Genomic DNA, 27,216 nt, shown 5'->3' on the forward strand with positions numbered 1-27,216 from the left:
GCTTAAAGGTGCAATGTTAATTAAATATTTCTCTTTTCATGTAGCATAATATGACTTGTAAATGTCAGTAGGGTCTGAAAGGACTCACCCCCCCAGATTACCCCATATAAAAACACAGGAGCTGGGCTACTCAGGGCATTTTGGTTGCTGTTCAATGGCCTTAATGAGGAGGCACCAAGCCATGTGTCTATTTTGATTTATTACTTGTTATTCACATTGCCGAGCAAAACAGGTCAGCATCAGGTTGAAATTACCCTTTGCATCTTTAATAAGGGCAGAATGAAGAACTCTTTAGCAATTTTTTTAAAATTATGATTAATTATTGGAAACTGAACATTAATTTCTATGATCACTTTGAACAGATTGAATCTTAAGTGCACCGACTACACTGTTAACTTGAGCATACGTAAACATTTATTTCTATGCTCATGCCAGCTGTGTGCGTTTGTCCTTATCACAGACATGTTTATGTGTATATGTGTGTATCAATACCTTAACCCCCTCGTTGTAGCTGTCTATAGGACTGAGACTGGCTGGATTGGCAAGGTGACATGGCGCTCCTGGGCGGGGGGGCTTCTTAGGGGGGACCACATGTTCTGAAGGAGCAAGAGATACAGAGAAAAACACACAGGGAGATTTTTTTAGACCTGGCACAATGGGTGAAGGCAACTGGCAGTGCAGAAACCCGTCTGTAGTGTGGGAAACGACGCTAGGAGTTTAGAGCCACTGATGTAGTAGTGTGTATTATTCTGGTGCAGTGTAATGTGTAGTTTTGCAGCATATAAGGTATTCTAGTATGGAGTTTGGAAGCGGGCCACTTCACTGACCTGGTTTCCCCACAGGCTGGTAGATGTTTTGGCTTCCACCCTGCAGACAGCAGACACACACGCACGCACGCATGCACACACGCGCGCACACCCACACCCACACACACACACACACACACACACACACACACACGAGGTTAATGATATGACACATTTTCAAGGTTTTTACAATATCAGTGAACTTTGACAGAATCCCAACTACTTATACTAGGTATAATTATACTAGGTATTATACTTATATTGTATACTAGGGTTTAGTGAATGGATCCCAACTGTTCTGCCACTTTTTCAGTTATCAATTTAAAAGTCATTGTAAAAGCACTGTGTCATATTCACTCTTCAAATATGTAGCTGTATCACAGGGTGTGTTGTGTATTGTACTAAACGTCCCCCCAACAGAAAATGTGTCTTTCTAGATCACATAGCCCAATAAGATAACACTGTCAACATATATATATCATCTCTGTGTAGGCGGAGAAGTGATTTTCTGGATAGATGAGACTCCCATTCAACTTGAAACCCTGTTAAGTGTCTCACATCTTAGCGGAGTCACAAGTCTAGCAAGGTGTGAACTGTCAACAGACCGGGACAGAGAAAGAAAAGTGAATTTTCTGCCTTCCAAGTTTCTGGACTATACTGGATGAACCCACACCTATGACAAGTCCACCTCACTATGTCATCAGCCAATACCATGGCTATTGATTCTATGGATAGATGATTTTTATATTGCCTGAGAAGTGTCCCTGTGACAAAAGATATTCACAGTTACAAGTTGAGGAGAGATGATTTGTGTGTCGCTGAGCTGGTTTAGCCTTAAGACATAATGGACCTCCCAAATTAAGACTTGCATCCCGCTGTGCTCAAGGTTTTACAGTTCCCATGAGCCCTCTTGTAATGTGGTCGGTGTGTAGGCAGCAGTCTTGGTGGCACACTTACAGAAATACTCTCTTCTTTCTCACAGCCTCTCGCTTTCAGTCTCTCGTTCCATCAGTCTGTCTGTTTTTCTTCCTGCCCCTCACTTTCTCTTTACTGTCTTTCATTCTGCCTCTCTCTTCAGCTCTCTTCCCCTTCCTCTTGCTCTCTCAAGCTCTTTCCTGTATCCTGCTTGTTCTCTCCCCCTCTTCTAAACTCGCCACCCCTCTTTGCCCCCTCTCTCTTTCCACCTCTCTCTCGCTCTCTCTCAGCACAGCCAAAAATTCTGTTTCCATTTTGTCCTGTTTTTACCCCGGCGCTCCTCTTTCCACCAGTGTGTGTTTAATGGATGTGTAGTTTACTGAAGTGTTGAAATGTGTGTGTGTGTGTGTGTGCATGCATGTGTGCACGTGCCAATGTGAGTGAGTCAAGTAGGGTCTTTCTGTCTGCCTTGTAATTCGACTGTACAAACCGCTGTGACGAGGGCAGCTAGACACAAAAACCCAACCTTCACAATGAGCCCCTTCTTCAATGTGAAGACAAACAAATACACAGTTACTCAGACTGGAGGACGCTACACATCTGTCTGTCCCTGTGAACGAGGGACACGATCACATGAGCTCTCTGATCATGTGATCGTGTCCCTCTACATGAATATGCTGCATGTGCATATGCACGCAGACACACACACACACACACACACACACACACACACACACATACACACACACACACACACACACACACACACACACACACACACAAACACAGAATGACAGACCGGCGTTTGTAGCGTTCCATCTTCTCTGTCAATGCTTCCTCTGCTGTTTCTGGCGTCTGCCTTCTAGAGAGAGAGAGAGGGAGAGGAGAGAGAGAGAGAGTGAGAGCGAGAGAGCAAGAGAGAGAGAGGAGAGAGGGACAGAGAGAGAGAGAGGAAGAAAGCAAGAGAGAAGAGAGAGGGGAGAGAGTTAAGAGCGAGTGAGCGAGAGGAGAGAGAGGAAGAGAGAGGAGAGAGAGAGACAGGAGAGAGGGACAGAGAGAGAGACAGCAAGAGCAAGAGAGAGGAGAGAGAGGGAGAGAGGAGAGAGAGGGACAGAGAGAGAGGAGAGAGAGGGACAGAGAGAGAGGAGCGAGAGAGACAGCAAGAGCAAGAGAGAGGAGAGAGAGGGAGAGAGGAGAGAGAGGGACAGAGAGAGAGGAGCGAGAGAGAAGAGAGCGAAATGAGTGACAAAGAGAGAAGAGGGAAAAAAAAAAACAGAAACCCGTGAACATTGAATCGAGATGTATTTCTGAGTGATTTTACTTAAAATCACATGCAAACTACGACGTCCCAGTTTGTCCCAAACATCAGCAACATGTCATCTTCAGCAGTAAGAGCAGTTGTGTTACTGTGTCATTTCACTCAGTCAAACAGCTTTAAAGGGCCGTCCAACTGTTCTGTCAACACGGGTACTGGAGGGTTATACTTGGCTGGTGCAGCTTAACACAGAAACAAAACATGTGTGCTACTTTCACCTGGTGCCCAAAAACTCTCAATGTAAATAACAATTCTGAAGCAACAATCAAAGCAACCAACTGACGGTGCTCCGTGGCAGGACAGAGATATAAAGGTATCAACCAGGCGACACCGAAACTTTTCCATCCACCACCGCACGAGCTGCAGTTCCCCGGACAGGCTCACGGTTTTACCACCGTTTTAAACCACATCGACCGACCGCGTTGACTCTTCTCCAATACGCCGCTCCCTATCCCCGCTCCAGGTATGTTATATTGTCCCCAAAAATGTCGCCACGTTAAAAAAAAAAAAGACCGCACGGTAGCAGCGACTCACAAACACATTTCTGTCATGTACAGAAATCATCGCAGGTGCAAGGACGAATCACAAATCACATTACCATGCACAACAGGAGCATCACCAGTCCCACACAAGTCTACTGCTGCTAGCTAGCTTCACAAATAACAAACGCTAGCATCACTTTGAATCGTCTATTTCTACCTCCCTCTGCACATCTCTCTCTCTCTCTCCCTCAGTACCGTTTTGGTGAAGCAGGCCTTGAAGAGATGCATCCTGGGAGAATAAAGTCTGAAGAAGACGGGAGGAGGAGGAGAGGAGACATAGGAGGAGGCCATCGAAAGAATGGCCGGGGGGGGGGGGGAGCACGAGAGAGAAAGAAAAGGGAAAAGTTAAACTTCAAGAAGAGAGAGACAGAGTGAGAAAATCAAGAGAAGGGGGGATGCTGAAGACGGAAGCAAGATAACCAGATGGAGGACGGTAACAGAGAGAGAAAAAATGCAGCAAACCAAGTAAAGACGGCGCAAGATGGAGTGAAAAGAGAAACCGACTGGGAAAGACGTTGCAGAAGAGCTGAAAACTCAGAATGAAGCGAGAGATAGCAGGGAGGAGTGAGAATGAAAGACGGGGAGAAACGAACGGCGGTTCGGTTTTTCCAGAGGGGAGAAAACTCCAATGAGCCGCACAGACACAATCCTGGAGAAAATAGATTCCACAGCCAGTCGCCTTTACACTCTCTCTCTCTCTCTCTCTCTGCATGTCTCTCTCTCACTCTTTCTGTCTTTTTCTCCCTCCCTCACGCTCCATCTCTCTCTCTCTCTCTCTGAAGGGTTGACTCCTTGCTTTCCCATTCCACTCTCTTGGTTGCTCTTGCCAATCCCACTTCCTCTCTCCCTCCTTTCTCCCCCCCCCCATCTCTCCTTCACTTGTTCTTCCTCCACGACTTCCCATTACTTTCTCTCTCCCTCTCTCTCATTCCATTCCCCCTTTCCTTTTTCATCCTCTTTCATAACTATTTCATTCTGCCAGCGGAACAGAAGAAAAAAACAACTCCTGAAGTAATTCATCATTGTTTGACGCAATATATTCACTGTTATGACCACTGACGGGAATTATTCCGACACACGGTTGTTGTCCCAGATAATACATAACACCTTTCACGCACCCAAGCCTTGTCCCAGCCAAGTTACGACTTTTAAGCTCTTTTTAGACCCGCTTCATCTGGATCTCCCTGTTATAGCAGATGATTTGGTTTGTGAAGGGAAACTCATGAGAGATTCTGTCTCTCACACAAATTCACATGCCCGTTCCATCTTTCATGGAAGGAGCACAGATAACTTTTTTGAACGCACACAGGATCAGTGATGTGCAGTCAGGGGAGGCAGTGCCTCACCCAGGCTAATAAGAAGAAGAAAAAAAAGAAATATCATGGTAGTTACAAGAAATATTTATTTATTTATTTTTAATGTATCTATTTTTAACTTTCATTTGTTAAGCTTGTTGTAAAAAATAATTAAAAAAACAACATGTAAAACTTGTTTTATCAATAAAAGGCATGCCCTATTCAGGATGGCTTGCTCCTAGAGCTAGCATTCGTGAATGCAGAATGCTGAGGCAGTCTGCTTGTGCCTCTCTCTGCCGTGTGGCTAAGTACTTACTGCCTACCCAGCCATGGACCTCACTGCACGTTACTGCACAGGATAAACAACTGGTCCTTGGTATCCCATTGGGGACCTGGGCTAACAGGCTTAGAACAGGTGCCTTACATATTTAATGAGTACCAGATCTAATTAATATTCATTTATCCCAGCAAGCGTGGTGGTAATAAAAATCCATCCATCCACTATCTGAACTGCTTATCCTGCTCTCAGGAGCCTATTCCAGCAGTCATTGGGTGGTAGGCGGGGAGACACCCTGGACAGGCCGCCAGGCCATCGCAGCCCCCCCCCCATTCATATATAGGGACAATTTAGTACGGCCAATTCACCTGACCCACATGTCTTTGGACTGTGGGAGGAAACCGGAGCCCCCGGAGGAAACCCATGCAGAGACGGGGAGAACATGCAAACTCCACACAGAGGACGACCCCCAAGGTTGGACTACCCCGGGGCTCGAACCCAGCACCTTCTTGCTGTGAGGCGACCGCGCTAACCACTGCACCACCGTGTCGCCTGGTAATGAAAATCTGTTGCATTATTTCTCAACGTCCCCACTGTATAAATTAGAGTTACTCGCGGTGCTGGGTAAGGCTTTACGGCAGGGATGAGAGGAGAACGACTTCCTTTAGGGGCAAAAGTTAACTTCTGGGCCTCAATCAGAAGTCCCACATGCTTAAATGTAGTTCAACCTTTATGGACAGCCTAGTAACTCGACACACAAGAATTTGTCCAGTAAGACACAGACAAACAGAAAGAAGGGCAAACAAGTAGATTTTCTAGGGAACGACAAATAAACACATCCGTTGCTATCACAATGACTACCCCCACAGATTTGCTCTGTGCTTTCACTTCAGAACAGTTCAAAGCCAAACAGTGTCGAGGAGTGATGGAAAACAGCTGCACACGTAAGCGGGGACATCAAGTGAACACGCTGTCCAGATAAGACATCCGCACCGAGGGTTGCCAGATACGAAAGAGGGACATCAGCAGTTCAGGTTGCCAGGTCTGCCGCTGGGAATTTACTGCTTCATAATTCACTGAAATATGTGCTTCGTCTTTAAATTCTGACAGCCTGACCCGGGGTACTAGGCGAAAGGAATGATAAATAAAGAGACGACATCGTCACTACAAAATGTCTGACTCTCCAAGTCAACAAGTCTGACTCTCTGTCCTTTTTTCCTTTTCTTCTCACGGACTTTCTGTCTCTCTCTGTCCATCTTTCTCATCCCTCTTCCCCCCAGGGATAAGAGACGAAAACACCATATCAAGGAAAAAAAGCAGTCCAAGCGGGGGGAGGAGAAAAACAGACTTTGCTTTGCAAATGTACCGATGTGGCTTCTCAGAGGACGTTTCAGTGTCCGCTCACACGACTTAAAGTATAACACAGTAAATCCAAAGACCTGAAAACCAATTCAGGTGTCATGTATGATGGACATGGAAAGCGAAATTTTGATGTTCCCTTGAGCAAAGCATTTGACCCTTAACTGCTTAAGTGGAGCTGTTCACCATTACACTGCAAAAAATGAAATCTTATCAAGTGAAAATATCTTGTATTTGGTACAATAGGTCCAATATTGAGTAGAATTATCTTATTCCACGGGCAGATAATTTTGCTTATTTCAAGTTTTTTTTCTTGATTTTGGTCAGTTTAATCTTGTTTTCTTAAAACAAGATTAAAATCAGGAAAAAAACTTGAAATAAGCAAAATTATCTGCCAGTGGAATAAGATAATTCAAGATAATTCTACTCAATATTGTATTGGACTTATTGGACCAAATACAAGATATTTTCCCTTGTTACGATTTCGTTTTTTTGCAGCGTAGCAGCATTACAAGGCTGTATTTGTGCTAAGTGGCTCCTGGTTGTCGAGTGTGACTGATGCGCACAAGAAAATGAAGATAGGCCAATACTGGCCAGAAATGTGTTTCCTGGCCTATCTTAACTGTGACTGTGTGTGGTCCTGTGTTCTTATGACTGTGGTTGTCCCCTTTGAGTATGTTCGTGTGTGCGTGTGTATGTGTGCCGCTTTGGATTAAAGCGTCTGCTAAATGAAATAGTAAATTGTAATTATAAATTATGTGTGTGTGCGTGTGTATGTACACACCATAAAACTCTCTTCCTGTTCCAGCCACCTTTGGTCATCCTCCATCTGTTGCTGTTGCATCATCAACCTCTCTTCCATCATAGCCTGGCCAACACATCCACTGTCCTACAGAGAACACGGTTGGCCAGAAACAGATTAATGTCCTCGACTTTTTTGCATGCTTGCTGATCATAAGTTATAAAAAAAATGGATTTAATGTGTTTTTGTCTATTTTCTAAGTTAAGTAGCATACTAAAGTTACATTGTGATGGGAAGGAAATTTAAATTTCACATTTATGTGAAAAGAAATTAAGTGACATGGAATTTTTTTTGGTAGCGCTTTTCTAGTCCAAAGACACAAAGCGCTTTATATGTATTTTGACTTATTTACATAGTCTGGGGAAAAAGAAGTCTAGCTTGACTATTCACCCCTTTGCTTCATTTCATCTCAGGTTAACAAACACTTCTAGCAAACCTTGTTCAATGTTTTATATCATTTGTTACTTAGATGTCATCTTTAGATTATAATTAGGGCAATTAAACAGAATTACCCCTTTAAAAATATTTCTTGTGCTAAAAAAATGATGAGTATATACTGCCGGAATAAACTGCAGTGGAAGTTCAGGGTGTCGAGAGGACTGTCCCTCAGAACAATTACTGCACTGGGTGGGACATGTGGTTAACATCTGGATGGCATCCAAGTGTACTACCTGAGTTATACACTCATACTACAGCAAAGAGAAATATAATCACACACACACACACACACACACACACACACACACACACACACATATATATATATATATATATATATATATCATTTATATATATATAGCATTTATATAGATATCCATCCATCCATCCATTATCCAAACTGCTTATCCTACTCAGGGTCGCAGGAATGCTGGAGCCTATTGTGTGTGTGTGTGTATGTGTATGACACAGTCAGTAAGTCACCCAGGGAAGGTGACTTACTGACTGCGCCACTGGGGAGACATATGTATCCATCCATCCTGGAGCTTATCCCAGTAGTCATATATATATATATATATATCTAAAAAATCCAGTGAGTCAAGTAAATTCTTCATGAGACAGTACAAGCCTGTTTCATGTCATAAGCAATCATCAGCTATCTATCTATCTATCTATCTATCTATCTATCTATCTATCTATCTATCTATCTATCTATCTATCTATCTATCTATCTATATGCACTCTAGTGAGTCAAGAGTCATACTGGCTCGGACGTCGCTTGGGTTAACAAGGTTTGCATCAGGTGTTGGGGAACCAGGGCAACCTGATGATATATTGGCTACTGGAACAAGACATTCATGGACTAGGGCCAAGAACCTGGAACTGATGGAAAGCTACTATACTATATACAGTTGCCACTGCAACCGTAATCCTGGAGATGCTTGGGTACAGGATTAAGAACACAGGTCAGCAACAGTACCCTCCCTGGAGGAGAAGGCTGGAAGCCAAGATCAAAGCAGCACGGAGAGATGTTAGCCTTAACAGAGGTGCGGAAAGGTGTGACGAAAGACAGGCCCTGGTTGAAGAAGTACAGCAAGATGTCCATAAGTGAGGCCCTGGAAAATGCCAAACAAATGCTCACAGCTGTCTGCCAGGCTTAAGAGATACACTAGAGAAGCAAAAGTCAATAATGTAAATGGCCTGTTCCTCAAAGAACCATCCAAAGTGTATTTCCAGCTGCAGAGTAACAAGGGAACAACATCAGACCCACCTAGAGCAGAGACCGAGTGATACTGAAAGGATATATGAGAAAAAGAGGCATCACACAACACCAATGGCCAGTGGCCGGTGGACCCAACAGCAGACCACAGAAATATCCCAGAACAAGAACCAGTTATCATCACAGTGGCTAACATCCAACAACGAGTCTCAAACATGAAGAGCTGGACTGCACCAGGCCCTGACATGATTCATGCCTACTGGCTGAAAAAGCTAACAACAGCACTTCATGAACACCTGGCAACGCAGATGAACCAGCTGCTAACATCAGGGTCTCAACCTGACTGGCTAACACAGGGGAGAACAATACTGATCACTAAGGATCCCCACAAGGGTACAACACCTTCAAACTTCCAGCCGATAACCTGCCTCTCCACAACATGGAAGATCCTTTCAGGCATCATAGCAGCTAAGCTGAATGGGCACATCGGGCACATCAGCCAATCCATGAGCAAAACTAAGAAAGGAATTGGGAACCACACCAGAGGGTCAAAGCATCAGCTACTGGTTGATAGAGCAGTCACCCAAGATTCTAAGACCAGACAGATGAACCTGAGCACAGCCTGGATTGACTACAAGAAAGCCTACGATTCAATGCCTCACACATGGTTACTGGAGTGCTTGGCACTATACAAAGCCAACAGGACACTAATAGCCTTCATCAAGAACTCAATGTCGCAGTGGAAAACTACACTAGAGACCAACTCAAACACAATCACACAGGAAACCATCAAATATGGCATATACCAAGGTGATGCAGTATCCCCGCTGCTGTTCTGCATAGGCCTGAACCCCCTCAGTCAGATCATCACCAAAGAGTGGATATGGATACAGGTTCAGAAGTGGAGTTCCCATCAGGCATCTACTATACACGGATGACATGAAGCTGTACGCCAAGAATGAGTGAGACATTGACTCGCTGATCCACCTCACCAGGATCTACATCAACGACATCGGGATGTCATTCAGACTGGACAAGTGCAGTTGAATGGTGGCAAAAAGAGGAAAGGTGGTGAAGACTGAAGGGTTTGAATTACCAGATGGCAGGATAATAGAAAAACAGGGCAGTTACAAGTACCTGGATATTCCACATGCAAATTGAAACCATGAGGAGGCAGCAAGGAGGTCAGCTACAGCCAAAAAGAAGAAGAGAAGAAGAAAGCCACCTTATTTTGTCATTGTGTGGTTACAGCGAAATTTGTCCTATTGTATAGGAGCAGTAGGCAGCTGCAGTGTCCGGGGACCAACTCCAGTTCTTTTTCCTATTGCCTTGGTCAGGGACACAGGCAGGAGTATTAACCTCAATGTGCATGTCTTTTTAATGGTGGGAGGAAACCGGAGCTCCCGGTGCAAACCCACGCAGACACGAGGAGAACATGCAAACCTCCAAAGAGTGAGACAGGTCCTGAGGAGCCAGTTCAATGGGAGGAATAAGATCCAAGCCATCAACACATATGCCCTACCAGTCATCAGATACTCAGCTAGAATAATATGTTGGCCAAAGGAGACGATAAAGGCCACAGGTATCAGGACACGAAAACGCCTCACAATGCACGGAGGGTTCCACCCAAAGTCTAGCAGCCTGAGATTGTACGATAAGCGAAAAGATGAGGGCTGAGGGTTAGTGAGTGTCAGAGCCCCTATCAAGGATGAAGCAAGGAACATCCACGAGTACATCAGAAAGAGGTCCCCCCAGGACAAACTGCTGAGTACCTCAGGCAGCAGAAGACAGAGAGTAGGAAGCAAGAAGAAGAGGAGGTAACATGGAAGACCAAGCCCCTCCATGGGATGTACCATCGACAGATAGAAGACATGTGTGATATTGAGAAATTCTACCAGTGGCTGAAAATGCTGGACTGGAGGACAGCACAAAGGTTCTGATCATAGCAGCACAAGAACAAGCACTCAGCACCAGATCAGTTGAGGCAGTGGTCTACCACACCAGACAAGACCCAAGATGCAGGCTGTGCAAAGACGCCCCTGAGACAGTCCAGCATTTAGTAGCAGGGTGTAAAATGCTAGCTGGGAAAGCGTACACTGAAAGGCATAACCAAGTGGCTGGGATAGCATACTGGAATATCTGTACTGAATACAGACTTGAAGTCCCCAAATCCATATGGGAGACACCGCCAAAGGTGGTTGAGAATAGCAGAGGTAAGATCCTGTGGGACTTCAAGTTCCAGACTGACAAGCAGGTGCTGGCTAACCAACCAGACATTGTGGTGGTTTACAAAGAACAGAAGACAGCAGTAGTGATCGATGTAGCAATACCGAGCGATGGCAACATCAGGGAGAAAGATCATGAGAAGCTAGAGAGATACCAAGAGCTGAGGGAAGAACTAGATGGGATGTGGAAGGTGAAATTCACAGTAGTCCCAGTGGTAATAGGAGCATGAGGGGCTGTGACCCCCAAACTGGGAGAGTGGCTCCAGCAGATTCCAGGAACAACATCTGAGGTCTCTGCCCAGAAGAGTGCAGTCCTAGGAACAGCTATGATACTGTGTGGAACCCCCAAACTCCCACACCTCTGGTAGAGGACCCAAGCTTGAGGAAGACACACACCACCCGAAAAAGGGTGAGGGAGATTTTTATATACATACATATACATGCACACACACCATCAAAGTGAGAGAGGAAGAAAGAGAAAATTAGTCACTGAAATGCATGTTTTGTATATAGCGACAAGTGTGCATGCGTGTGTGTGTGTGAGAGAGAGTGCATGTGTGCGTGTGTGTGTGTGTGTGTGTACCTCCATGTTAGGGTTCCACAGCAGCGCTTTGTGCTCAGGTCTGTGCTGGTTCCAGGCATCATGAGGTGGGTAGACACCCCCTACCCCTCTCACAGCACCATGGGCTGAGGGCTAGAGAGAGAGAGAGAGAGAGAGAGAGAGAGAGAGAGAGAGAGAGAGAGAGAGAGAGAGAGAGAGAGAGAGAGAGAGAGAGAAGATTTGCATTTATTTCTGCTTGGTGACTGTATTAGAATATGCCGGACCAGATAATGGATGGATGAATGAATAACTAAATAAATGAGTAATAATAATAATAAACTTGAAATGACTAATACTTATAAGTATTCATTTTCTCCTGACCCTTTCAGTGACTCTGAAAAAAAATAAATAAAAAAAATCATCGCTTGGAAGAAGTGTGAGAAGCCCTGGATAATATAACCTCAAAACAGACTTGTTATTGTAAACTGTGATCAAGTCAAGGATGTATCATATATCTGTTGAAACCTAACACTCCTTATAAGGCCAGAGAGATAAAGAGGGAGAGAGTGAGAGACATCAGGACAACAAGTAGAGCTAGCGGGAGAGATTTCTGTGTGTGTGTGTGAGTAGGTTTAAATCCTACAGGAAATGCCTGCTGTCTACTTGGTTTATGGGGGGAGGAATAGCTGAAGAGACTCTCTTTCTCTCCCCCTCTCATTTCCATTTCTTCTTTCATGTGCACTCCCAGCCTCACCCCCTCTCTTTTTCTTTCCGTTCTGTCTTGCAACCCTCCGAAGCGCTGGTAGTAAAATGACTTGACCACCCATTAAAGGCAATGGTTTTCAACATTGGGGTTGTGTGCCTAAAATGAATTCCAAGATTATTTAGAATGGTAATAAAAGTGATTAAAGGCAAGTGACAAAAAATGTTTCCAAATGGCAATTATACTATTTTGTTTCCAATATTTATGATGTCTTTTCCTTGTGATTTCCTGCCAGGATTCCATTTCAAAATCAGGATATTAACTAGGGCACGGTGGCGCAGTGGTTAGCGCGGTCGCCTCCGAGCCCTGGGTTAGTCCAACCTTGGGGTCATCCCGGGTCATCCTCTGTGTGGAGTTTGCATGTTCTCCCCATGTCTGCGTGGGTTTCCTCCGGGGGCTCCGGTTTCCTCCCACAGTCCAAAGACATGTAGGTCAGGTGAATTGGCCATACTAAATTGTCCCTAGGTATGAATGTTTGTGTGTGTGTGTGTGTGTGTGTGTGGGTGTGTGTGTGTGTGTGTGTGCCCTGTGATGGCCTGGCAGCCTGTCCAGGGTGTCTCCCTGCCTGCTGCCCAATGACTGCTGGAATAGGCTCCAGCATTCCTGTGACCCTGATAGCAGGATAAGCGGTTCAGATGATGGATGGATGGATGGATGGATATCAACTAGATCTGTAGAATCTGGTTGATGTTTATACAGATACAGCTTATTCCTTACAACATATTTCTTTAAGTGCAATATGTCAGGAGAAAATCCAGTGGTCATATGTACCTTGGGAGATTTTGTGGTTTTACACCTGTAACAAATGGTTGCAATTAGGTATTGCTTCATTATTGGCTATCACAAGCCTCAAAGTTTAATGGGATGAACAGATGAACTAAAGTCCTAATATCAATCTCTTCGAGGGAACCGACTTTTGTGCTTTCTCTAAACCATAACCATTTATGTAATAAACTGTATACTTTATACATTTTCAAAGCATCGGAATAAACTTCGGTGGTGTCTTTGTGTTTGCTGTACTTGTAGGATCTTACATAATCTTGATTTCCCCTTCTCTTACGTGTATTAATCCACAGTGGTGCCGTTGCCACCAAAATGCTCTGAAAACCAGGGGAAAAACCCCGCTCTAGCAACCGTGGAATAAATAACCAATGAAAGGACAGCACAGCTTCCACACCAAGTGCCAGAAAACACATTGGTTGAGCTGTTTGTGTGTGTGTGCATGTGTGTGTGTACCGGATAGTGGTTGTGCTGGGGGCTGGAGAAGAATCCTTCACTGGAGCGAGGGCTCGGGTAGCCTGGTCTGCTAGGCTGGAGGCGGAGAGAGACAAAAAAGATTTAAGTAAGTTTTTGCTTAAAAGGTTGGCTGAAATAAACATCAGCTTAAACACAAATAACATGGATGGACAGAGCAGGAGTCACATGGACACAGGGAGAGACGGAGACACAGTGAAAGACTGAAAGGAAAGACAGACACATTAACATAGAGGGAGACAGATACAAATGGACAAAGAGGAAGACAGAGACAGACAGACATTCTTACTTTAGGCGGCGCTTCCTCTGATCCTCCAGAGTCCCAGGACACGGTGACCTGTCTCCTCATCTCCATGCGAAGTCTCTCCTCCTGCTGAAGCTTCTCCTCCTCCAGTATAGTACTGGAAAAATTACATAAATAACATTTAGCATTCAATTACAGTCAGATGAAAGAATCTATTAAGTTCATTTTACAGCAAAATGTCTTGTCTCTTTATTGCTGTACAAATTATCAAGTCCCCAAAGACAAAGCACAGCATGACAGTAAGGCGCTAGTCTTTAAGATTTATGCAATTTGGGGTCATGGTATCTGCAAAACACACACACACACACACACACACACACACACACACACACACACACACACACACACACACGGTTCATACCTGAGTTGTGTTTTTAGTTCAGTGAATCGTGGTCGCTTGCTGGGGTCGTATGACCAACACTTGGTCATCAGACTGTAGAGGGTGGGTGGGCACTGTGGCGGCATCGCTAACCGCTCGCCGTTTTCTATCCTGCCAATCACGTCATTATTTTTCACCCCCTGGAAGGGCTTGATGCCGTACATCAAAATTTCCCACATACACACACCTGGTCAAATAGACGTGACAGGGAAAGAGAGAGAGAGAGAGAGAGAGAGAGAGAGAGAGAGAGAGAGAGAGACAGAGAGGGAGAGAGAGAGAAGAATCATCAACAAACCAATCAAAGATCTACACACATTCTCACACATGTCATAAATGTGCATACTCACACAGAACAAGCGAGGACACACAGACATACAGGAACACATTAACTAAAAGAGGACATGAGGGGGACATTCAATTGGACATGGAAAAGCTATAAAGCAGCGTAATGGTTCTGGAAGAGCCCTAACAGTGTTGGTCACACAAGACACCGAGGTATTTCTTCAGATCAGCAGTACTCACCAAACATCCAGACGTCACTGGCAGAAGTGAACCGTCTAAAGTTGATGGATTCGGGAGCCATCCATTTGATGGGCAGTTTACCTTTAGACGCTGAAAAACACAGAGACACAAACAGAGTGAAGAAAAAAAAAATACAAACCCATCTGCATTATTAAATCGCAATATGAATGACTAATTCTGTAGTCCTACATTACCATGGCAGTGTAACTAGTAAATACTTTTTTTTTCAAACAAGCACAATTTCCCCACATCTGTGTTATGTAAAATATCTGACGCCAGTGACTGATTGTGCAAACGATCTGAAATCTCCGCCCAGACTGATGGACTGCAATACTCGACATAACCAGTAGATGGTAATAGAACACCAGCTCTTGTGACCATGGGTCAGGTTACAAGACTGTAACAGGACTTTGCTAAGTGACAGACTGCTGTCCGGTCAGCTCTCTGGTCTACCAATGGCAGCAGTGTGTGTGTGTGTGTGTGCAGTTGTACTTCTATCTTTGTGAGGACCAATTTGGGGTTTTAGCCATCAGAGTGAGGACATTTTTGCAAAGTGAGGAAATTTTGGCCAGTCCTCACTTCCCTTTTTGTTGTTGTTGGCATTTTCTGCCTTTATTGGATAGTGATAGATAGTAGAGAGACAGAGACAGGGGAGAGAGAGGAGATGACATGCTGCGGTAAGGACCCAGCCTTATGTGGTATGTGCTCTACCAGGTGAGCCACCAGGGCACCCCCCAGTCCTCACTTCTTTAAGAGCCTATTTTAGGGTTAGGACTTGGATTCAGGGTTAAGCTTAGAATCACGATTAGGTTAAAGTTAGGATAAGGATTTAGGTCAGGCATGTAGTCAGTTGTGTACTAGCCATTGGGCGTACCAAGACAAATCCCGGTTGGCTGCCCCATCGGTGGGCCGGTGGACCATCAAAAAATCCGTGATAGGCCCTGCGGGCCTGTCATTTGGGGTGTGCACGAGAGCATGCTGCATATGTGTTCTGGGACTGGACTCACTGGCCATTCACAACCAAGTTAGTTAATATGCGTTAATATTCTATACGCAAAAGTAGCACGCAGCAGTGAGAAGGCAAATGAAAGCCATGGACAAGAAAATGTCAAAAAGGGGGCCCGAAAAAAGGAAGCAGGCATTAGTGGCACAGGCTTCCAAATGTAAACAAGCATGAAACCGTCCAGACCCACAGTGCACCTGTGCTGCGCGTGTAGGTGGAGCAAGGCAGTGTTCAACGAGAAAGGCAGGGAACCAACGAGTAGTGATAAATGTTCCACGGATGAGTCATCCTTAAAGTGTCATGACTAAAATCAGGCTAACTATATAGCTAGCTAGCTCTGGCATGTCCTCACCTCTGTAACGTTATTTGTTGTCCTCCGTGTGTCCATACATCAGTTGCAAGCTAGCTATGGCATGTCTTCACCTCAAATGTTATTTGTTGTCCTCCATATGTCCGTACATCAGTTGTGAGCTAGCTATGGCATGTCCTCACTTCTAATGTTATTTGTTGCCCTCCATGTGTCCGAACATCGATTGCAAGCGTGTCCTACTAAACATCCCTCTAAGGCATGGGTGGGCAATCTTATCCAGAAAGGGCCGGTGTGGGTGCAGGTTTTTCTTCCAACCAAGCAGTTACACACCTGAGCCCACTAATCAACCAGTAGAGTCAATGCTGAAGAACTTAATTAGGAGACACAGGTGTGTAATTGCTTGGTTGGAACAAAAACCTTCACCCACACCGGCCCTTTCTGGATAAGACTGCCCACGCCTGCAAGGTCTTTGGGACACACAGCCCACAGCGGCAGTTGCACGCGCACCATGGGACAAAAATCGACATACTGTTTGGGCATAAGCATCCTCAAGTGGCCAGCAATGCTATTTAAGAGGCGCAGATTGAAGCGGCATGATGTATATTAACATGGACATGTAGCTAGGCTGCATGTTCAGTTAAAACTGTAACTTGCAGTTACAAAACGATCTCACTAATAGGCTACTTGTTACTATTTAAGTCATGCTGATGGCTTGTTACTATATAAGTTTGTGCCTACTGAAATGTGTCCTGCAATGGACATATGCTACTTTCCATTGAAAAAGCCTTTGAATATGCTACTTTCCATTGCAAAAGCTTTTGATTATGTTCAAATCTCCTATCAACAATAAAAGACTATATCATTACCAGCAAGGATGAGGGTGCTTAATCTATTGTGCTATGTCCTGTAATTACATCACACACACCCCCACCCAAACTGGAACTGACTGTCATATATACTGTACATTTTTAATCATAATTGGCAAGGAAGGAGTTGGAAACATAAACTCCAATGGCATCCTGCTGTTAACAAAATGCTTACAACACAGCCTAACCATCACCAACACACTCTTCTGCCAGAAGAACAAATTCAAAACAATCTGGAGGCACCCTCATTCTAACATTTGGCACCTCACTGACAACACAATCGTCTGTCACAGAGACCGAGGTTCTTAACACCAGAGTGGTGATCAGTGCAGATGACTGCAGGACACCGATGACCAACACCTTATTCACTCCATCCATCCACCCATCTTCACTGGAAAAGAAGGGTGCAGAAAAAGCACAGCCGCCCAAAGCTCAACCTCCAACGACTGAGTGGTACCTCCTTTCGTCAACAGTTCCAGGCCATGCTCAGTAAATCAATGCCCAGGCAGTATCCAGATGATATTGAAAGCCACTGGGATATGCTCAGGATTGCAATCACTGGCACCTGTAAAACCACTCTTAGACATAAGATGAATAACCACCCAGTTTGGCTTGATGAGAATGAACTGGAAATCCAACGGTTAATCAACATCAAGAGGCAAGCCTTTACATCAGGGGTCAGGAACCTTTTTGACTGGGAGAGCCATAAAAGCCAAATATTTCTAAATATATTTCATTGAGAGCCATATAGTATTTTTAACGTATAATAAATTAAATATGTCTTACTTTTAATGCGACTTCTGGTGCTGCATGGTTTTGCTGAGGGCCTTGTAGTCTGGTTCATACGTGGTGAGGTTGCGCTTCATGCAGGCGTTGAGGCTTCCATCAGTTAAACGTGAGCGTAGCTTGGTCTTAATGTTCCTCATATGCGAGAATGACTGCTCACATGCATATGTAGAGCCAAACATGGTCAATACGGCAATACTCACACGCTGCATTATGTGGTATGTCACAGGAAGCTCGTTCCAAGTTTTAAGAATCAGCTGGTCTTCAGGTTGAAGATTTTTAATTTCTGTCCACTTGTGTTCCCTCGCCAGCTCTGCTCGCTGTCGCGCAAGACTTTCCAACTCTCAATTAAGTGACTTGAACTTACTCATCCACATGTCTGATGCCTTCAGGTCAGCAACTTCCAGCTCAAAGTCTCCGATAGAGACCCCGGGGATGCATGTCAGGTCGATTTTGTCCACTGCACACTCATGTGGATGAGTGATGAACTTGAAAAGACCAGTGCGCGCACGAAATTCTCCAAAACGTGCTTTGAATGACTGCAGGAGATTGAACGTAAAGCCAGCTAGCTGCTGGAGATCCAGATGTTGAGTGGAGTCACTTGCTAAGCATGCATCTCTAAATTGTTGCAGTCTTTCAAAGTGCAGAAGACGACCTGTTTCAATGTCCCTGAGAAAGACTTCACGCTTGCTTTCAAATGCAAACACTGCTTGTTGAAGGGATGAGATTGTATTTCCAATACCTTGCATTTTCACATTGAGCTGGTTCAGATGGCCAGTTATGTCCACGAGATAGTGAAACTGCAGGAGCCAGTCAGTGTTGTCTAGCTCAGGATGCTTGACGCCTTTCATTTCAAGAAAAGTCCGGATTTCACTCAGGCAAGCTGCAAAACGGCTGAGCACCTTCCCCCTTGACAACCAACGCACGTTGCTGTGTAAAAGCAGACCGGGATAATGATTCCCAACTTCTTCTAACAGAGCTTTAAACTGGCGATCATTTAAAACTCGGGCAACAATAAAGTTGACCACTCGAATGACCAGAGACATCACCTCGCCAAGCTCCTGGCCACACGTCTGAGCGCAAAGCGCCTCCTGGTGCAGGAGGCAATGAAAACTTAGGATGGCGCTCTTTTCATGTTCACGGAGAAGCGCTACAAATCCTTTGTTCTTCCCCAACATACAGGGTGCACCATCAGTACAGACAGAAATAAGTTTATCCATCGGTAGTTTTTTTTCTTTAGCAAACTCCATGAAAGACATGAATAAATCCTCTCCTCTTGTTGTCCCTTTCATTGGCAAAACAGCCAAGCTTTCCTCACGCAGTGTGTCACCTGCAGCATACCGGGCAATGATACTGCACTGAGATAGATGGCTAACGTCTGTTGACTCATCTAACGCGAGAGAAAAGTATGTCCCGGCGTTTATGTCCTTAATTTGTGTTTCCTCGACTTGATTTGCCATCATGATGCTACGATCGTGCACAGTTCTTGCTGACAGGGGCATGTCTTTTATTCGTTTGATTATCTTGTCTTTATTTGGGAAGTCATCAAACAGTTCATTGGCCACATCAAGCATGAATGTTTTGGCATACTCGCCATCTGTGAATGACTTTCCATTCCTTACTATTGCCAAAGCCCCCGCAAAGCTAGCGGAATTCCCGTCCCCTTGCTTGGTCCACACACGTAGTTGCTGCTGACTCGTCTGCACTCTCCGCTGTAGCTCCTCGCATGCCCTTTTCCTGCTGTCCCCCGCTGGATATTTCGATGCAAATGAAGCATGGTGCGTATCGAAGTGCCGCTTTATATTTGACCGTTTCATCGATGCAATTTTATCGTTGCATATTAGACATACCGCAGATCCTGCTCTCTCCACAAATGCAAATTCCTCTGTCCACGCAGCCTGGAATGCACGGTAATCATCGTCTTTTTTTCTTTTCGCCAGCTTTTCCGTTACAAGGGTTGAAGCGGATAAACTAGTTGGCTATCTGATAAAATTGATTTCTTCACCTTTACAATGACCCGGACATGCTCGCGAGCCATTGGTTCCCGACCCGACCCACGGGTGACCCGTGACCCGTGAAATTTATCTTCAAAACTAATTTCTGTTTACTTTAAAATGACACAGTATTATTAAGAAATATCACAAGTATTTTAAAATCAGTTCCAAACTGATTTTTTTGAAAAAAAAATTTTTTCAACTCAAAATTGTCTGGGAGCCATATGCCGTCACCGGAAGAGCCATATATGGCTCGCGAGCCATAGGTTCCCGACCGCTGCTTTACATTCTGGCAGAATTATCAATGCCAAAATAAACGAGCTGCCCATGCAAGAGCAAAGTTAGTGGTCCAAAGCTGGGTCAGGGAATTGAAGAACCAGTGGTGGATGAAGAAGACCCTTGAGATCCAATGCCATGCAGACTCTGGGGATACCAGAGGCTTCTTCGACACTACTAAAGCAATATACGGTCCAAGCCACCGCTGTCTAACCCACCTTCGCTCCAAAGATGGACACACACTGCTAACAGACAACGAGTTAATCAAAATGAGGCCCTAAGATGGATGCTCTCCAATAACTCCTTCAACAACCCAAAGAGGAGGACATGGCAGCACCACCTAGTCTAAGAGAAGTCTAGGATACCATCAGAAGGATGAAAATCAATAAGACTGCTGGTCCCGATGGAATACTGGCAGAAGTACTGAGGGCAGGTGGATCTACACTCCTGAGATATATCCATCTCCTGCTACTTAAAATATGGGGAAAAGAGGAAATCCCTGCACAACTTAGGGATGCACTCATTGTCTCTATCTTTAAGAATGGGGACAATGCTGAGTGCGGAAACTACCGTGGCATTTCCCTGCTTTGCACCACAGGGACAGCTCTGGCTAGGGTCTTGGCCAACAGACTCCTCCCAATATCAGAGGAAATTCCCCCAGAAAGAATCCCAGAGCAATTTTCATCCCAACAGAGGGACCATGGACATGATTTTTACTGCTCGTCAACTCCAAGAATAAGCCCAGGAATAGAATCAACCATTGTACATAGCCTTTATGGACTTAACCAAAGCTTTTGATTCTGTAAACCGCCAAGCCCTCTGGCTAGTTCTGTCAAAAACAGGCTGCCCTGACAAACAGCGTACTATGACTACTACATGACAATATGTCAGCTATGGAGACGAGACAGAGTCCTTCAAGGTCCACACAGGAGTTAAATAAGGCTGTGTCATTGCCCCAGCCCTGTTCTCTGTTTTTATTGCAACCATTCTCCACCTCACTGGTCCCAATCTGCCTCGGGAGTCAAAATCATGTACAGAACTGATGGGAATCTTCTCAACATTAACAGATTCAGGGCTAAAGGAAAAACCACCACCATCACATCCATCATTGAGCTGCAGTACACCAATGACAATACCTTAGTGTCTCACATAGAAGATGAACTACAGAACACACTGGACACTTTTGCAATAGCATACAAGCAGCTTGGCCTGGCCATTAACATAAAAAAGACCCACATCTTCTGCCAACCCCCACCCAACAAAAATATGCCTGCTCTGCCGCCATCCATCTCTGTAGACAACTCCAGACTCGAAAATGTGGAACAGTTCCCATATCTTGGCAGCCTTCTCTTCTCCAAAGCCAACATTGACATCGAAATACACCATCATCTCAGTTGTGCTAGCCAGGCCTTCTCAAGACTGAGTAAAAGGGTATTTGAAAAACACGATCTTCAGACCAGAATAAAAATTCTGGTGTACAAAGTGGTAGTGCTGCCCACCCTACTGTATGGATCAGAAACATGGACCACATAATGCAGGCACCTGAAGGCACTTGAGGCATACCAACAGCAATGCCTCAGTAAGATCCCTAAGATCGACTGGGAGGATAAGAGCGCCAACTTCAGTGTCATCGAGGAGGTCAAAATCACTACTATAACTGCCACCATCACACAACATCAGCTGAGAAGGACTGGCCATGTCCCCTGCATGGCTGACTCTCACTGCCCGAAACAAGTCTTTTACTTTCAGATCGTGACAGGACACCGTGCCCCAGGAGGACAAAAGAAGTGATGTAAAGATAACGTCAAGGCCCATACCAAAAGGTTTGGTATTGACTTTAACAGCTGGGGACAAGCAGAAAAAAACCGGGAGGCCTGGAGACTGGCTGTCCATGAGGGTGCTGGACACTACAAGCATGACCTCCACTGTGCTGCTGAAAACAAGCACAGACTCAGAAAGGAGCGAGTTACCAGACAGGCCCAAACCACATCCTCAACCACTCCTTCACACCCTTGCCCGCATTGCCCCAAAATATTCGGCTCCAGGATCGGCCTCTACGCCCACCTGAAGATTCATAAGGACCCAGAAGGGGGACAGTCATACTCGACCCTGAGTGACCGCCGATGATATTGTGTGTGTGTATGTGTGTATGCCTGTATCATTACCTTTGTAGTAAGAGCTGTCTTCCATGTATCTTGACAAACCAAAGTCTCCCAGCATCACACAGTCTACAGAGGACACCAACACGTTGCGTGCTGCTATGTCCCTGCAAGTAAGTATTGGTTCGGGTTAGGCTGGAATTGTCACATCATAGAACCTGCTGCTAAAAAGTCAACTATTCACATCACGAGGTTAAAAAACGGTTTAAAATCTGGAGGGAGGGAGGGAGAGGGAGAGAGAGAGAGAGAGAGAGAGAGAGAGAGAGAGAGAGAGAGAGAGAGAGAGAGAGAGAGAGAGAGAGAGAGAGAGAGAGAGAGAGAGATACTATATATAGATATAGATAGATAGATAGCTCAGTTGGTATAGCATGGCATGAACACCACAGGGGTTAAGGATTCTGTTACCTCTGGTGCCACTTAAATTCATAACTGAGGCATGAACATTGGGTATTTCAGCTAGAAAGTATTGGCTAAAGTCCATAAATTATTGAATAACATCCATACAAACCTCAAAATGCCAAAAGCAGTAAGACATTATCCTCCCCATTTATTTTTAATAACAAAGGAAGTAAACAGTCACTGTGCCTAATCCTGTTTTGTCAGGATTTTTAGGCACTGGGATGGAAATGAAATACAATCTTGAACTGATGATAATAATGACAACTTGATGTACACCTAACCACATTATAAAAAAATTCCACAACTTCCAGGGTCTCGTGTGTGTTAGTGTGCACATACCTGTGTACAAAGCGTTTGCTCTCCAGGTAGGCCAGCGCCGTGCTGAGCTGGTAGGCAAATAAGATGAGGGTCGCCAGGTCTAGATTGTACTTCCTCACTTGTAGGAATGAACGCAGCTATAGAAACAGATATAGAAAGGAGGGATGAGGGAGAGTTTATGGAAGGTGTGACGAGAAACAGAAGCAGAGAGGAAATTTCAAATGTGTGTGTGTGTCGGGTTGGGGGGGTGAGGGGTAGTAAACGCAAGTTTAGAGAAATAGATGGACAAAAAAGGTATGGTAAGTAGAGATAGAACCAAGAAAAGAGAAACAGGGAGAGAGGTCAATTTTCATAAGAGAGAGAGAAAAACAGATCCTTCTTTTTAAAGGCTCACACACACACACACACACACATACACACACATACACACACACACACACTTGAAGTACCTCTCCTAGAGTGCAGAGCTCCATGATTATCCACACGGGGTTTTCAGTGATGACTCCGATCAGCTTAACAATGTGTGGGTGATCAAACTGACGCATGGTCACTGCAGAGAAAAACAAACTGACACTAACATACAGTAGATATTTAACAGGCTGTAGTTTTTAAGACAGAGAGAGAGAGAACCAGAGAGGGAGAGAGAGACAAAGAGTGAGAGAGGGCGAGAGGATGACAAGTGACAAAGACATGCCTCACATGCTGCAATATATTCCAAACTCACTTTTACAAGACATGCAATACACAAAGGCAGTATGAACATTCACACTGGACACACACACACACACACACACACACACACAAATGCAATGGGCTTACATGCTTCTTGTAGGAACTTCTCTCTGACGCTGTCTGACGTACAGTTCTTGCAGGTCTTAATGGCGACAGAGAGCTCTGGCTTGTCCTGTGTGCATGACACCATTAGTCAATAATCAATAACACCACATGTTCATCGGGTCTAATCAATAATACCACATGTTCATCGGGTCTAATCAATAACACCACAAGTTCATCGGGTCTAAGTTTTCCATCCATCCATCCATTAGCTGAACTGCTTATCCTGCTCTCAGGGTCGCGGGGATGCTGGAGCCCATTCCAGCAGTCACTGGGCGGCAGGCAGGGAGACACCCTTGACAGGCCGCCAGGCCATCACAGGGCCCGCGCACGCGCACACACACACGCACACACACACGCACACACGCACACACACACACACACACACACATTCACACTGAGGAACAATTTAGTATGGCTGATTCACCTGGCCTACATGTCTTTGGACTGTGGGGGGAAACGGAGCCCCCGGCAGAAACCAACGCAGACACGGGGAGAACTTGCAAACTCAACACAGAGGGCGATTCGGGACGACCCACCAAGGTTGGACTACCCCAAGGCTCGAACCCAGCACCTCCTTGCTGTGAGGCGACCGCGCTAACCACTGCGCCACCGTGCCGCCCAGTCTAAGTTTTCGTTGGCTACAAGTAGTGCTGGGGAGCAAACTTGGGTCAGGTTTAAATTTCTAATGCTTCACACCAACTGAGGAGTGAGGTCAGACTGTCCAAGATGAACAATAACTTTTACACAAGAGTTTGAAAGTAATTTTCTGTACCTGACTAGCTTACTAGATATAACCCGATGTGCACTGATGCAGTGCAAACATATTTTTTTAATCCAGGTCTTGTTACATATATCCACATAGAAATGTGTGTGTTAAATAAGTGGGGTGCGCGTGTGTTTTACTCCATACCGGGCTGGTGTAGACTCCTTGGTGTACATCTCCAAACTGACCCTCTCCGATGCAACGACCTAACTCTATCCTCTCCCTCTGGATCTCATAGTCCCGTGCTGGGAGAGAAGACAGGGGAAGAGGAGAGACGGAGAGGAAAGAACGAAAAGAGAGGAGACAAAGAAGGTAAAGATGAGAGCAGTGAGAGAAAAGGTGGGAGGGAATGGAGAACAGAAGATATATTTAATTTCTGTTCGTATTTGGTGTTGCTGTTCATCTGAACCTTGGAAGCGACCGTCATATCAGATGCTGTCTTTCAGGAGATCTGGGTCAAATGGTGTTGCCACATAACCTCAGTATTTGTTTTAACAAAAAACGGGAGTGCAAAACGGGTGGCGTTTGCTGGATCAAGCCGACTCAGATGGTAACAGCTAAGTACGATAAATTGACTTCCAAACATTTTTTTTTATTCCCTTCACTTTGAGGCAAAGCTTTCTTTTTCTTTGTTACAAGCCCCACCTATTTGGACTCGCACTCTGAAATATTCAAACTTTTTTTTTTGTGGAAAAACCTTTGACCCACATTTTTCTGAGAGCTCGAGTGTAAATTCTCAAAATCTTCAAGTTCAGAAAATCTTGACCTGGCATGCACACTGCAACACGAAATGACACACGCATATGCCGACCCAAACCCAGTTACAACACACTCTCATGATTCATAACAATGCATTTACATGCACATCCATCACTTTTCACCAGTCAGGGTACTCAAGCATATCACCATTTTAATAAGCCAAATTAGCTTTTACTCCTCTCTAATAAGATACTGGGGATATGAGGGGCGTCTGGGTAGCGTGGCAGTCTATTCTGTTGCCTACCAACACGGGGACCAGCGAGCGGTTCGAATTCCCGTGTTGCCTCAAGCTTGGTTGGGCATCCCTACAGACACAATTGGCCGTGTCTGCGGGTGGGTAGTCAGATGTGGGTATGTGTCCTGGTTGCTGCACTAGCACCTCCTCTGGTCAGCCGGGGTGCCTGTTTGGGGGGGAGGGGGAACTGGGGAGAATGGCGTGATTCTGCCACATGCTACATCCCTCTGTTGAAACTCCTCACTGTCAGGTGAAAAGAAGAGGTTGGCGACTCCACATGTATCGGAGGAGGAGGCATGTGGTAGTCCGAAGCCCTCCCCGGATCGGCAGAGGGGGTGGAGCAGCAACCGGGACAGTGTGGAGTAATTGGCTGGATACAATTGGGGGGGTCCAAAAAAAAAGATACTGGGGATTTTTCTATTTCATCTCTATTAGACAGTAATAGCAAACCCGTTTTCACACTAACATCCTGAATGTGGTGTTTATCCCCTGGTATACATCAGGGAACACATGACCAGTTTGTTCCATAGATAAGATCCTCCAAAGGAATTTGAGCAAAACATCTGGAAAACTCGGCACATGTAAATATTAGTTTATTTCCAAAACATGATATACCGTTGAGTGTTCAACTCCGTGAGCAAAATCCCACCGGAGGCAGCAGAACCTCGATTAATAACAAGTGAAGCAGGTTAGGCAGATGGATTGCCAAAATGAATAAAATGAATTTAAATGTTGGAGCCTTATTGTATAGAAACTACATTCGGTGCCAAAGGGAAACTTTTCAGAAATCGTTTCCAAAAGAATCTGAGTCAAACTGAATGATTTTTCAGCTGGCGTCTGCACAGAGTATTTCTGACATATGACCAGAGCTTTGGCTCAGCTCCATGTACCTGACAGTGATGCTTACGAAAGGCTAAGAGGAAGTTAAGGGGTTTTGGCAGGACACCGACGATATGAAACGTTTATTTGCATTTGTAGGAAAAAAAACGGATCCCGTAAAAGTTAACCTGAACAATTTCATAGGCAGGACAATTCCAAGCAACCGTTTAATGTAAAAAAAAAAAAAAACTACATTCAAAACCGTCTGACAACAGGAAATATTGCAGTAAATACAGAATCATTTCACAAGGAGAGAGCCAAACCAAACCAAACACTAGACATAGACTAAATCAAACACAATCCAAACAAATGAAATAAATTTTGGAGGAAAAAAAAAACACAAAACATATGGAAACCAGATTTTAAAAAAAAGAAAAAGGATGGCTAAATGAAAATGAAGACAACACATAACAATTTAGGTCATTCAGCAGGTCTGCATAGACGTGTTCATGTTGTCATCCAATTTAGTTCACGAATCAGTTCGTTTAAACCAAAATGACACTGAGGAAGATACAAGTTTCTTTTTTTTTATTTCAAGACCAGAGCTGAATGACCAGGGTTCAAGAAACAAAAACAAAAAAACACCACTAACAACAACTCAGGAGAAAGGAAACACAAGCTGCATATGGGATACCTTGAGTGTTTCTTTACCAGTAATTTGTCACAAAGTGGTGAG

The 27,216-nt window shown here is 44.8% G+C and overlaps 1 protein-coding gene across 7 annotated transcripts in view; it reads right to left on the reverse strand.

The window, feature by feature from the left end:
- The window catches only part of ptk2aa (protein tyrosine kinase 2aa), a 108,438-nt gene that overhangs the window by 6,917 nt on the left and 74,305 nt on the right, over positions 1 to 27,216 (reverse strand). For 5 of the 7 annotated variants that reach the window (XM_056297932.1, XM_056297935.1, XM_056297929.1 and 2 more), the window contains 14 exons: positions 24,815 to 24,912; positions 23,887 to 23,971; positions 23,517 to 23,617; positions 23,089 to 23,204; positions 22,357 to 22,457; positions 14,957 to 15,046; positions 14,417 to 14,621; positions 14,041 to 14,152; positions 13,734 to 13,808; positions 11,777 to 11,887; positions 7,294 to 7,398; positions 2,521 to 2,583; positions 828 to 867; positions 493 to 596 (listed from right to left, as the gene is read on the reverse strand). In XM_056297932.1, coding sequence (XP_056153907.1) covers positions 493 to 596; positions 828 to 867; positions 2,521 to 2,583; positions 7,294 to 7,398; positions 11,777 to 11,887; positions 13,734 to 13,808; positions 14,041 to 14,152; positions 14,417 to 14,621; positions 14,957 to 15,046; positions 22,357 to 22,457; positions 23,089 to 23,204; positions 23,517 to 23,617; positions 23,887 to 23,971; positions 24,815 to 24,912 — 1,406 coding nt within the window. The remainder of the gene's footprint in view (positions 1 to 492; positions 597 to 827; positions 868 to 2,520; positions 2,584 to 7,293; positions 7,399 to 11,776; positions 11,888 to 13,733; positions 13,809 to 14,040; positions 14,153 to 14,416; positions 14,622 to 14,956; positions 15,047 to 22,356; positions 22,458 to 23,088; positions 23,205 to 23,516; positions 23,618 to 23,886; positions 23,972 to 24,814; positions 24,913 to 27,216) is intronic. The other 2 variants (XM_056297930.1, XM_056297931.1) reach the window with 2 other exon arrangements.

Source organism: Lampris incognitus, chromosome 18, assembly GCF_029633865.1.
Source record: "Lampris incognitus isolate fLamInc1 chromosome 18, fLamInc1.hap2, whole genome shotgun sequence".
NCBI classification, from domain to species: Eukaryota; Metazoa; Chordata; class Actinopteri; order Lampriformes; family Lampridae; genus Lampris; species Lampris incognitus.